This window comes from Ischnura elegans, chromosome 8 (genome assembly GCF_921293095.1).
Source record: "Ischnura elegans chromosome 8, ioIscEleg1.1, whole genome shotgun sequence".
Taxonomy (NCBI): Eukaryota; Metazoa; Arthropoda; class Insecta; order Odonata; family Coenagrionidae; genus Ischnura; species Ischnura elegans.
This window is the reverse complement of record NC_060253.1, coordinates 19,286,054-19,300,242: the sequence shown is the minus strand read 5'-3', so window position 1 is coordinate 19,300,242 and position 14,189 is coordinate 19,286,054. Positions and strand designations below refer to the sequence as shown.

The window sequence follows — 14,189 nt, the reverse complement described above, 5'->3', positions numbered from 1 at the left end:
GGATAAAGTAATTTTAAAAATAACGACTTATTTTGCATGACTTATTTAAAATAAACGCCAAATTTAAAATGAAATAAATTCGATATTAAAAAAAAGATAGAAAGGAAGTGCTGGAATAACTCTAAAAGTGCGATTCATAGAGGACACTGAAATTGCTCACTTTAGAAAGTCTCTTTTTGTGGGAAAGTTGGACACTAGCTAAAATGCGTTTCAAAGTCGTCCCAAGGATCTCACTTCATAAAGTGGAACTGTAGCTGCTAAAGTCTCGATCAGGCATTGAAATTTTGAGTGTTGGCAATGAAAGCTGCGAGAAAATGGAGAAAAATTTGACAAACGATATTAATCGCGCACTTGTTTACATATTTCTGGCGACTGGGTAAATGTGTTGTATTTTGCAAATGTTTTATTTAGCTGCATTCTCTCGTTCCCTCATACTGTGTGCAGGTGTAAATTAATGCTGCGTCATTGAAAGCTTTTCCCACTGACTTTGTTTCGCGTTAATGGCTTAGTTGGCTAAATAGAAGCTCAACTTTTAATTAGCTTCGTGCATTGGAAATTCTCTTCGATGTTTCCAGTGAAGTAAATATTCAAATGATTATATTTTCACTTCATTTTATTATCATCTATGTTTAACTGCATACGGATGTTTGGACTACATGTTAGTCGAAGTTTGATCGTGTACGTTCATTAAAGGTGGGTGAAATAGTGAAATTCTCTCGGGTTAACTTGAAACTGCACCCATTAATTTGAAGAATTCTTTTGTGCTTACCAATATTTTAATTCTTGAAATGTATTTGAATTCTTGTACGGGGCTGTACATGCTGGAGAAATAGACACTCAAGAATACCTATCAAAACAAAGAATGCTTGACCACGCAATTAAACATATTGAGTGTGAGAATGGATTTATATCAATAAATATCTCTGCGTGTACTCCAAATGATGCCTCTAAATACGTGAATACCTAACGCCAAGTATCCATTCACGACTTTTGTAGTAAAAAATTAAGTAAAAATGAAGGCTGTGATGCAGAGTTAAGAAAATTTCATAATAATCCTACATCCTCAAGAAAATATTGCTCAGGTGCAGAATGATTGCAGATGTGATTATGAAGGAAAGCATGTTTTATTTTTCATTGCTACCCTTCATGACGACATCCTATAACGTCACTGTAAACATTGAAATACGTAGTCGAAAAACGAAACAAAGACTCTCTGATTTCAAAATGACGGAAATAGGAAAATGTTAAACGTGATATGGAGGCATGTGGAAAGTGTACATTAAGCAATTATGGAATGGAAACTTTGAAAATACAATGCAACTTACAGAAAGTAGCATTTGGCTGACCATACGACATGAAAATCAAGTCTTTGCTTACGAAGATCATTGACGCAAATATAAACACAAAAAACTTGATAAGTTATTTATGTGTTTATTAGGTAAAGGAACTTAATAATAAGCTTGTATTCAAAAGCAGAATAAATTATGCCAAAAAAATGCCAACCTGGTTTACCACTTACTGTGCAGTAATTATCACATAAACATAAAAATTTCCTATGTAATATAACGACCGATGGATTTGAGCTCAACTACGGAATGAGTCATCTCCATGAATATTGATTCGATATATATATTCAGGGAAAAGAGGCATTATGCGTGTCTGGTTATTTCTTAAAACGTGCCTGTCTTCTGCTGTGCTCACCAAAAAATGAAGTCCTTATAACTTCCGTAACCCAAAAATCTTCATATATCGACTTCAACAACAGTCAGTGCGGCCATATTTATTCATGCGTAAAGGACACTTAAGCCCTAAAGTGAGCTCCGGTTGGGCACTTTACGATGAAGTGACGATTCGGCCATTTTTCTTCTAAAGAGGCGTATATGAAACGGAGAAAGCAGACTTTAGCCCGGCAAAGGGATACTTTAGCCTAAAGTGACTTCTATGAATCGCACCCTAACCGGCGATTTGTCGAGAAGAGCTTTTCTTTTGCACTCCTTTACGAGACATTGGATGGAGCATTGTTTTCGTTTGATTTTTTTGGCTGGGATGTTATTGGCCTATTGGTATCAGGTGTGCATATAACGAAGTCTCTCTGCTCTAACATTAACATGCATGAATGAACAAAATTTATCAACAGTGTCCACGAAATACAATTGTTTTTATGAATTGAAACTCAATGAAACTTTCCTATTCCTCGAGGGTCTTCAATCCGAAGGTTGGTCTGAAGAAGGTCTCCAACTCTCCGAAATGCCAACCATAGTCTCATTTGCGTATGCCCTCTTATTCTAATGCTCAATAACTTTTCCTAAGTAACTCATTTTGGGGTCGACCTTGGTCCATTTCCCCCTCTCAACTATCGTCATTATCGGACTATCATTCCTCAGATCACGCACAAATACTTACCCTGAGAGGCATGCTTTTTTTTCTAGCAACAAACAATTTTGACTGAACTATTTCTTTTCATCCATCAGGAGCTGGAGGAAGGTGCAATGGCGACGATGATTGCGTCGTCCAACATGCAACTTGCTTTCATGGCGAATGCGTATGCGAGCAGAATTATAAAGTGAATCAAGGCATCTGTCGGCCAGGTGAGTAATAGAGCCTAATTTAACGAATTTAAATTAGAAAATACAAAGAAGAAATTCTTATGACTTAAAGAAAATTAGAATCCAGACGTAAAGCTCTAGAAATAAGTTAAGCCTATGCAACAAATGAGAATTGATTTAAAGTATTGTAAATCTATTTTTTTTAAAATATGATTTGAGCCTCACTCGTTGCTTGTGAATCAAGAAATCAATTCTTATGTATCTAAAAAAAAAGCGCTTAAAAACTTAAGGCTGATAATTTTGTAACCTCTTTATTGTAGGGGTAAAAAAAAGCGAAATTTACTAGCACTCTGCCCCAAGATGGATATTTATATTGTTTATAACCGATTATAACCCAGTTTTGCTTCTAAGTAACATCGCAAATGTATGCATTTTGGCTATATTCAGGTAAGATGTATACTGCGTGTTCTTTTGTGCATTAAAATTTAATGCCGAAACATGCAGCTTCCATAATAATTATGATTGAGTGGAAACGTTTACATTTTAAAAACCAGAAGTCATGAAATTTATTTCCTCCCAGAAGCAGCTCTGGGTTAGAAAGAGCTAATGCAACAAGCCAATGGAATTGAGATGCTTAACGTTTTAATGACATTTGGCTGGTATATTAACATATTTCTTGAATTGAAACGATGGATACAATACCTCCACACAAACCCCCTGTGGGCATACGTTTTCAACTATTTATCAATGTAATACACAATATTAAAGACCCTTAAAATATGTTTCTGTCGATGGAATGCAAGCCCAAATTCGGCCCGGATGTTGGATCCCTGCATCAGTCTGCCCTGAAGATAACGAGCGACAAGCTTTTCGAAGCAATGGCGACGATAGAACTTTAAAACCCGAGGAATTATCAGTGCTCACATGCACCGAGAAAGTGTATTTTTATACATGCAAGGTGAATACTACAATGGAACATAATAATACTTCCATTGACATTCTAAAATGGGGAATTTCACATTATCCGACGCTGTATTCTCAAGATAAAGATATTAATGATGAATATAAGAGACTGAACTGAAATAATTGCTATTCAGTGGTACGGATCTTTTTACAACCTAGGGAATATGGCAGTGGGGGTGAGGTAAAGCTACCATAAAGAATTTGATAAATTTCGAATTTTATGCTGTCATTGGGAACGTTAACGAAAGTCACGAAAAAAAGATACAGTGTCCGGCGTGATGCGGTGGAATTCTTTGATATTCAGCTTATTAAAACTACTTGTCTGTTTCCACTCTATTTTATTTCCATCGACCATGGTTTCGGTAACCTTGACAATGGCACAAGTTGCCGAAACCATGGTCGGTGAAAAAAATGGTGTGGAAACAGACAAGTTGTTTTAATAAGCTGAAAATCACGAAAATTAGTTCCTTTGACTGATCATTTCTGACGCATAAACACAAAACACCAGACGGTCGCTGGCGTACTAGTGAAGTAAATAAATCTCGATAAAATACAGCCGAAACCGAAAGTATCAAAACGCAGTTCGGCACCGTATAATTGTGTAATAAATCTTATTTTTATGTAGTTTATTTGCCAATGAATATATCATACCATAAAATTTATCCACACTTGCCATTTTTCAGAAGAATTTTTTGGACCACCCTAACGCTTTATCTTACCCTCAGACGGCCATTAATGACACCAATTTATTACATTCAGTAATAACCTACTGTTGATGTAAGTCGATAAGGTAATCATGACTATCCGACCGACGGAGTACTACACTTGTACACACAATACTACCCTTCCAATAATATTCAAGCAGACAGGGCAACGAAATGGAACCTAAAAACTCATCGAACATTATAGTGTTAGGGGTGGCTGCGATCTAGCATGATTCGGGTGAAATTTAGCCACTGCAAGCTGGTATGTGATAATACCTGAAATATCTACGGCCCCGTCGGCCCACAGGATGGACAGACAGCAATCATAATCGACTCACGAACCCGATCCCTATGATCGTTTTCTGGATGTAGTAAAGTTTCAAAGAACGTGCGGGATACGACCTAAAAAGCATTTCAAGCTGTGAAATGAGCGATTTTCAAATGTGGGAATGCAAAGCAAAGAAGTATGAAGTTGAAAATTGTTGCACATTTGTAGGGATAACACTCATGGGATATCCATCAAAACCAATATTGAGGGAGTCATCATTGGAGCCTCATACTATATTAATAGCACATGAGTGTTAAATGGAGAAGAGTGAGGCTTGCACGTATGAGAAGTGAGGAATAAGGGCCTTTCATTTGGAATTCAGGGATATAATCATTAGCACACTACTCTCACTTCCCCACAACAAAGTGCATTAAATATTTGTCTTCCATTCACAGGACTACATGTGAAATGCGACGCTACAGATAACCCATGCATTGACTCAGTAGCTTTTTGTGGCCAAGGCAAGACGTGTCAATGTAAAGACCAATACCAGGAGTATTCATTGAAGTGCCGTGCCCGTGAGTACTTGATTTCAATTAATCAGCGTTTTTTCATTTGCTTCCTAAGTAGCTGATATCTTTAGAGCTAAAATTTTTAACGAAATTCAAACATTAAAAGTTAAGATCTTACAAAACCTTGCATGATTATTGAAGAAATGATTTGAGGAGGCAACGTTCAATTTTCTAAAAGCCGGTTGTCAGAGTTAAAATTACAGTGAGAATGGAAGCAAGATACTTAAAAATGTCTACGTAATATGCAAAAGCTGTGGCTAAAATTGATAGTCTTAAACAAGCTCTTTTTTATGTATCTTGAGAAATGATACGTACACAAGATAGGAAAAGTCTTCTGGGATTTGCAAGTAATATTTATTTGTGTGTAAATTGAGTGATGTAGAGTAAGTATAACATGTTCACTTTAATGTTGACTCGTACAAGTAGTTTTTACGCAGTCATGCGTTATATTCAGGTAATTTTGGAGTGAGTTCAGGTAATGTTGGGCTGTGGGATGTTTTTCTACCTGGCTTAACTATGAACTGACGACGGGGAGTGGGATGCTATTTAAGACTAAGAGGATAGTATCGGGGAATGCTTTTGCTTACAAAAGGTATAAAAACTTGCACAACTCGGAGCCATGCAAAGTACGTGAAGGTGACGCATGAATGCAGCGAAACTAGTTGTGCGAATCGACATTATATTGGTGGACATAATATATATACATTTCATTGTCCATCGGTTTGATCGAAAACATCTCCCCTCTCACCATTGCTATTATTTGTGGGTATTTGATTGACAATTATTTCTCAAATTTCAACAGCTTCTATTGTCAAATGGAAAAGAGAATCCATGTAAGATCTAAGGAGGTACTACTTTTCTCCCATACCAAGATATGTTTCAATAAAAGTGTGACTTTTAATGGTATTTCTGGAAGCCCATTTCTTCAAATATCAAAATTCTACCCACTAAGCTAACGGAGGGGGGGGGGGGTGGGGAAAGAAGCCAAGGGATGCAAGTGAATTTTTTATAAACATAGTTAGGCAAAGAAATTGATTGAAGAAATGTGGAACATATTGGAGGTCAAGGGATACGCGACAGTCTCTGTTCTGTGCTGACATCGAGTAGAAAATCAAATGCAGTGTAAAATAACTGGTTGATCTCGTTTGTTTTCTTTCGTTAATTCATGTATGTAACTCTGATTAGAAAAAAGTGTACTTTTACCCCTCGACTTCTCACCCCTCAATTGTAAAATCTTGACTAATTTGACTATTTAAATCGGCCGAATCAGTTTTGGAAGTAGACTAAATGCAGGTACATTCGCATGATAAGAAACCATGAATCTCCGTGGCGTTGGCATATTTCATGGAAATTGGCCGACTGAAAGATGTCTTTAAATTTTATCCTCATTAAATAGCTCTGTTTAATACAAATAATTACCGCTGAAAAATCCAGTTTTCAATTTAGTTATGAATTGCGAAACAACAATGGGCTCCCGATTAATGCGTTCTCGGCCGGTATCGGCCAAAGAGCGAAATAAAACTGGGAGAAGTACAAATCTCGCAATTCATGAATTGTTTTGATCGATCATGTTTTAAATGAAAATGGTTTATTTATGGGTTATGTATCTGTAGGAGTCATCTATTGAAGATAACTCTTCATAACTTAAGTTAATTATTAAACCTTACGGTCCGGTGCATGACTATAATTTTTTTCTCAAGTAGCTGAGTCCAATCAAAAATATGTATATAATACGTTTAATATAACACCAATTAAATGAGTGGTTAACATAAAATTGCAGCGATTTGCTTTCTTGAACGGATTTCTTGTGGACCTAGAGGGAAACTAACTTTGCGTTAAGCCGGTTGGACAAAATGTTTTGGGAACCAATGTCGGGGGGGAGGGGGTCTCCTGCCCCCTTTGCACCCACCCTGGCTGGCTACGAGTCTGCATTTGGTATGATGGTTCAGGATGTACTAAGAATCTTAAGGATCGAGGTCAGAGCTCTATCTCAAAATTGGGTGGTGCTGCCGATTGGCTGAAATGAAAATTAGAAATGTGTGTCCTAAAGCCAATTTAAAAAGAAATCTTTAAATCTCTCTATTCACGCCGTCCTCGGAAAGGTTAGGTCACATTCTCCTCCCCAATAACGATTGCCTAGCCAACCGAAAAATCGATTTGAGAGAATTTAATTACAATTTAAACTGGCTCTGGGGCATACAATTGTAATTTTCAACCAAAAGTTAAAGCTTATTTGGTCATTCATGCATTACCACAACTGGGCAATACCCAGCTACCCGCTATACAGAGTTGTGGTGGAGGATGGGAGAAATCGGCGACCGGTTTCTCTCACCATTTAGTGTGCTCATTGAGTAGAATTTTGTCGATGTTGGTGACGTATGAAATTTTTACCTCTCCTCTTTTATCCTCAGCATACAATATGACGTGCTCTCCTGATGATGGATGCATCACGAAAAAAGCACGGTGCATCAACACTAATTTTACGGTACCAATGTGCCTATGCCCAGAAGGGCAATACTATGCGGCTTATGACGAATGCTCAGGTGGGTAATAAATTAAATAGTAAATAGTCTTCCCAAACAAATCGTTCAAATAACTAAAAAAAATGACACGGGAGGAGCCGAAGCAAGGCCTAAACAGGCCCTTTTTACGTGGCCCCATTCCGCATATTTTCAATGGCAACATGTGCAAAAGTCGAATGTATGTAGAATGAACCTTGGGGTGCAAAACCTATCCCATGTGATACAAGTCAATTTTATCTACCAAGCGCGAATATTACAAAAGATTATCCTCCCCAGAGGGGAAAGTTTGTGCAGAATTAAGTTTGAAGTACTGCAAAGTATGTGCAGAGTGGCATTAATTCAGGTCGAATGTTTTTAGAACATTCATCGAACGTGCATAGGTCGTTCCTCGTTGCACTAGCTATGAACATGTGCAAGGTGAACATTCTAAGCAAATGCTCTGATCTTAGTTAGGGAACTACGGCAAAGATTAAGTTATTAAAAGTTATTACAGCACATTATATGACTGATATCCGCGGCTTGTACTATCCAAGATGCTGGCGGAGTGCGGAAAAAACATCGTAATTCACATGAAGTTTGAAGATTATTTCATATTCTCCTTCCAAATGTCTACTTAACATGAAAGTGATGTTCGCATGAATACTAATTCCTTCATTACTTATTTCACGGATATTCTGAACGCGAAGTCTTTATATATTTCGTACTGTCATACTAAAGGCTACGTTTTACATTTGTATTTTTTTATCTTTGTAAATAAATTGTTCATTTTTCTTAACGCATTTATCTAAAAGAGGCGGTAGGATTTGAATCCACAACAGGCAAAGCAGATGGTACAGAAGAACAGGAAACACGGAGTTGCGGTTGTAGGAATGCTAGGCTGAGGCCTGCCTGTGAAGCTGACTGGGAAGGTAGGAGAGGAAGAGGGTGAAGATGGGAGAATCCTTAAGCTTGGATAGATAAACCCCTTTACTGTTGGCTACAAGTGGTTTGAACTACCTTAAGAATCACACGTCACCATAAAATCGAAATATTTCGAAGATATATGTGCATCGTGCTTGTTGTTTTAACCTTCAGCAGATGTTCGATTCCTAATCATTAAAAAAGTATTATTATTGTGAGGTGCACCCGATTTCTTTTTGACGAAAGCACAATTCCATGAAGAAATAGTATCCTTCGCGGAAGCATACCCAAGTCAGAGTGCTGCGGCCTGAAGTGCATCTGAGGTGACGCTGAATTGCATTGCTTTCATTCTGTCCCTAACTCGTGGTGCTTGGAGTCGAGAGCTGAGAAGAGCCCCAAGGTACCGAAGCAAAAGAGACCGAGTTGACTACTGGTCAGGTTGGACTAATGACTGCGGCAGTTCCTTCTATAGTTTTTTTTTTAATATTCTCAATCAAAAGAATTATTAAACAACTTTCGGTGTTCCTACTCAAATGAGAGTTGTAGCCTTTCAAAACGTAGCGGGTTGATAGTTTGTTTGAGTTGCAGTGTTTTTGGTAATACTTAATACAGATAGGTAAATATATCTCTTAAGTTTTATAATAATATCCCAAAACACTCGATCCACATGATACACCAGTTCGCACTCTGTGGTCTGACCAGATGACGTATGAGAGAAATAAATGTCGGATGATGATCATGAGTGTGGTAATTCTTTCATAAGTTTTTTAATATCATTCTGGAATTGTAGAATAATTATTTCGAACGATCCAAGTTTGAACTGTATGAAGATGCTTGTGTACTGCGTGATGCACAATCAATTCCAAACTACCACGTCAGATAAAGGTCAACCACCATGTACATCCTATGAAGCAACTCGGAGCCTTCTCGATTTAGGATCTAGCCAGGGGTAGTGCACGATGGATATCCAAAAAACATCCTAAATACCATCTTTGATGAATGTCTACCACCATGCACATCCTACGAATAAACTTAGAACCTTCTTAGACCACCATCGGGCCAAGGGTAGTGCAATATGCATATCCTATTAAGGAACTTTCAAACTTCTTAAAGCACGATTTGGGCGAGGGTAGTGCAAGATTTACTTTCAACGAGATAAAGGCTCAAAGAGATAATATCACGTATACATTGACGCTTACTCGTTGCTTTGCTTCATATATTCCCGAAATACACGATTGAAAATTGGTTTCGTTTCTAATATAAGCTAATCATAAATATCAAGTTATTTATATGCATTAGATCAAACTTAAGAACGGGGTCGATGCATCTCAAATTTAACCCATTAATCCCCAGCGTTGCGTAAACGCAACATTATAGAATCGTAATTATTAGAAAAAATCTTTGAGTCAGGATATTTTTTTCTCTGGTTTTCTGAATTCCTGAAATACCTTTTGTTCTTATTCAGTTATTTTTGGAAAAATTTTCATTAAAATAATAATTTTTATGTTACTTCGAAATTTGCCTATTTCGAAGAGTTGAAGTACTACATATTGCAAATCATTTTTTACAAAGATTTATTGAGTAATCTTACTATAGGTAATGTTTTCTCTTAGTTCGAAGTTTCTTTATTCATCATGGTTATTTTTGTCACAAACTTCCGCCTTTACTGGCATAAATATGGTTGTTGTAAATAATGTTGCGTTTACGCAACGATGGGAATTCTCTGGTAGACCAGAGGGCTTTTCTCAAAGCATAACGAAACTCGTCAGTATGGCTTTTTATCGACAACTTAGTCTTTTAGAGGCAGTTTAGCTGCATTTTTGGCACTCAAAGGTTGTGAGTTTACAAAGAAAAGGTGAATGGCATCTTGAATTCCAAAATGGCCATCGGTACGAATTTTACATTGAACACTGGTACTTCGTGGAGTTAAACTTGCGCGCACATGTGGAACCGATACAGGGAAATGTCACTCCCATGTCGTTGAGTGGAAGGATTACTTAATAGACGTTAAATTCGGCTTCTGATGCATTCAGTTTCAGAGATGGTAGAATGAGAGGGTGAGAAACGTATTAGTTGAAGCAGGATTGTGATGGAAGTGAGTGTTCCTCTATTCACTCATTGTAATTTTCTCCGTGCAATCCTGAGTTACCTATTTTTTCTTTCATCGCTTAGGTGATGTAAGGCTAATAATCTAGCTTCAGCTGGATTCGTACCAGTTAGAAAGTCCTCTGAAATGCATCTTTATCTCTCGTCCAGTAATCCTATCAATAATACCGCAGTAGTTTTTGCTCTGTGTTTTGCAAAATGATTTATCCAGGGGTTTCATTCAGATTTAAATGTGAAGAAAATTTTACCCGTTATTTCTTCGCCTCAGACGTATACTTTAGAAGAACCGTCAAGAAGGTACCTGAAGAATATAAATTAACAGGAGAGGTGATTTATAATATTTTCTAAGCTTTGGAACTACAATGGGGATTACATCTTCTCAGTATTTCAAATATGGATGATTGCAGTAGGCAATTCAAGGCAAATCACAGTTTACTCAAGTAGTGTCTAAAGAAAAATCGTCCAGTTAACGCGCACGCCCAGGCAAAAGATGCAGAGAACAAACAGGTTCATCTAAATGTGAAAAAATAGAATCTACATCCTTAGTAGTCCCAACTTTCTGCGTGAAAAAAGTGATAGAAACACTTGTTACTCAGTATGGAGGCCACTCACCAATCTGTCACTTATTTCTCAGTCGAAAATTACTTGAAATAATTTTGAGCTACTCAAATAACTACGATGAGGAGATAAATAACCATGCATTTACTCAGAGTAAGGCAGATTAAAAAATATAATTGGAATCCTAATGTTGTCGGGATATCATATATTACCGCGCACTAAGTTGTACCTACTTGACAAGCTAAGAGGAGATGTCTGTCGCAATTGTGAGGCAATGTATGACGCGGATTCGGTTTGATGAATTACCTAAATATATACCGACAGCTCTCCGATAATTCTCAACTACACAAAGTGATAAATTTTTGAAAGTCGGATCTGTTCTCAACAGACTAAACGAAAATTCCATTCAGTTAGGAATTTTCCTAACAAATGATTCCATATTTCAGGTGGCACACAGCTAAAATGTTATTGGTTGGGAACAATTCAGAGTAGATTATACATTGTGGTGTCTGGTCTCTTCTACAGGCTATTTTTATCAATATTTGCCATATGGAGAGGCGGAACTTGAAAGTGATATTTCGTGAAAGGTGTTCACGAAGATTCCCGAGGAAAATCGAAATATCATCAACGATTACAATCAGGGAATGGGAGGGGTAGATTTACTCGATAATTATGTTGCATGTTACCATATCCAGATTTAGGGCAAAATACCTCAATTCCGAAAAGGGGTTGATAGTCCAAAGGTGATTCCGTGGTGATTTTACGCCAGTCACGGGCAAAGCAATTCATTTGTTAGAATTTTGGTCTGAGATCGTAAAATTTTACTGAGGCAAGTAATCGTTTCCAATACAATGCTGATGAATATGCTGATTTGGCATAAAAATCGGTGCCCGCTGGCGGGACACCTTAGGAAAAATGACATACCAAGAGATACCCGTGAAGGGAGAATTGGGCATTTCATCCGCAAGTATACTTATAGCTCCCGGCAAAGATGTCGAGTGTGCAAATCAAAGATAAGTTATGTTGTGAAAAGTGCTACGTTTAATTCCACGCTGAATATTATTGAACATTACATCAGAAAAGACGATAAAAATAAAATACGCAACCTAAGTTTTAAAAAGTTATTTTTTGATTTTATTTACCGGGGTTTTCCCAGCGTTGCGTAAACGCAACATTATGTAAATCATATATCATGATGAATATAATATTTTTTTCTGAAAATTAATCTTAATTAGGCCAAAATAAACCGTAAAATACGAAATAACCAAAGGTAAAAGCCCTATATGCAGTCTGGGGAATAATGGGTTAAAGCATAATGTCGTGACTGACTGATTCACTCAACGCACGGCCCAAACAAATAACGCCATGAATGTTTTCTGCGTGTATTACTTGCTGTGTTTTTTACCCCAATAATTTTTAATTTTTGCCCAAATCAAAAGTATTGATTTCGTCGCAGATCTTTATCCTGTGGCCTTTTAAATTACTTCCACTTAATTTTTTTTGGACATTCATACAACTGTTCGGAAAGGGAAATGTTCTATTAAATTCTTTCGTTATTAGTGTATAAACGCTGCACATTCCTCTGAGAATAGCATTTACAGATCCAAATTGATCCCTTAATTTTATCATCAGAAATGAAGCATACACCACGCGTCAACATGCGTTCAAAACATATTTTTATGGAATTGGTTACATTTAAATTGATAACTATGGTTAAGATACTATAATATCTTGTTGAATTGCTAAATTCTAAGCTACTTTATCATAAACAGGTTGATGATTTGCAGTAAAATTGCGCAATATTTCCAGGTTCCATCGCCTCCTTGACTCTTTGGGCCGCCATATTGTCTATATCTTTGAGGTTTATGATGTGATTACACCCGTTGCAGTTAACTCAAGTAGAGTCTCAAATGTCGGCGCAGCTAAAATCATCAGAGTTATTGTCGTCATGTGATGGGTTTCTGCAAACACCTTTCTCTATTTCTCCTAAAGGCTCATGTATAAGTAAACTTAGTTTAATTACATCCCCTTCATGTTAGTACCTGAAAAAGACTGGATGCTCAGCCAGCAATCACCGTAATGGTAGCTGCCTCCAATCTATGACAATAATTGGAAAAGTTGACCACCAGGAAAATACTGAAACGAGCCTTTGGATGAACGGGGCCAATATTATTAACTTAGTAAAGAAATAGTCATTTTTCGTCCGTCGACAAATACAGTAGTGATTCACTTTCCTCAGAAAGTCTGTTTTACATTTATTCTGACATTAATTACCAGCTAAAAAAATGAATGTACTTCAAAATTTCCATACATAAGTATGAGAATAGACAAAATATGGCAATTTTGTGATTACTTTCTTATTGTTCCATGTAATTTTATAACCAATAAAATTTGGGAAAAGAATGAAATTTGTTCTTGACTTTAACTCCCTGCAAGCTTTAATACATGCTTGCTTTAGTATTAACTATATTATCTATTCTACTTTCATATTACTGTGATTTAAAAGATTCCCCGATATTTTGCCCCATTCTATCTGTAGCAGCATTTAAAATTTGAATCATTGTCATCGAATTTCCATATAGCTTTGAATTTTATCCGTCGTATTATAAACCCAGTGGAGAAAATCTATATGGGTTGTTTAATAGACCATAAAACCCAACATGCTGGCAGCATAGGCGAACGGACGTTCCGAAGTACGACAGCAGTAGATGGCCACGAAGGAAATGCAGCCACCGGTATTGGTGCAGTCTTCGGTAGTAGAGGATTGGCCGCGATGGATGGGAGCGCTACAGGGCAGTATCGGGGCTGAGCCGGCAAACGGAAGAAGAGCAGGTCAACATGTTCCTATACGCCATGGGTGAAAAAGCAGACAACCTTCTCCCTGGCTTCATGTTGACGGAGCGACAGCTAGCCTCATATACTAAGGCATTTGAGTGTTTTTCCTCATTTTACAAAGGAGAAATGAATACAGTGTATATGAGGGCGAAGTTTAATCGTAGAGTACAAGGGGAAGACGAGATGATAGACGACTTCATTGCAGAGCTGTATCG

At 37.3% G+C, this 14,189-nt stretch overlaps 1 protein-coding gene across 2 annotated transcripts in view; it reads left to right on the top strand.

Annotated features, from left to right (window-relative positions):
- Nucleotides 1–13,454, top strand: part of LOC124164026 (multiple epidermal growth factor-like domains protein 10) — a 69,506-nt gene extending 56,052 nt beyond the window's left edge. For both annotated transcript variants that reach the window (XM_046541181.1, XM_046541180.1), the window contains 4 exons: nucleotides 2,472–2,588; nucleotides 4,937–5,059; nucleotides 7,465–7,596; nucleotides 12,949–13,454. In XM_046541181.1, the coding sequence (XP_046397137.1) occupies nucleotides 2,472–2,588; nucleotides 4,937–5,059; nucleotides 7,465–7,596; nucleotides 12,949–13,013 (437 nt within the window). In that variant the 3' untranslated portion in view covers nucleotides 13,014–13,454. The remainder of the gene's footprint in view (nucleotides 1–2,471; nucleotides 2,589–4,936; nucleotides 5,060–7,464; nucleotides 7,597–12,948) is intronic.
- Nucleotides 13,455–14,189: the final 735 nt, after the last annotated feature.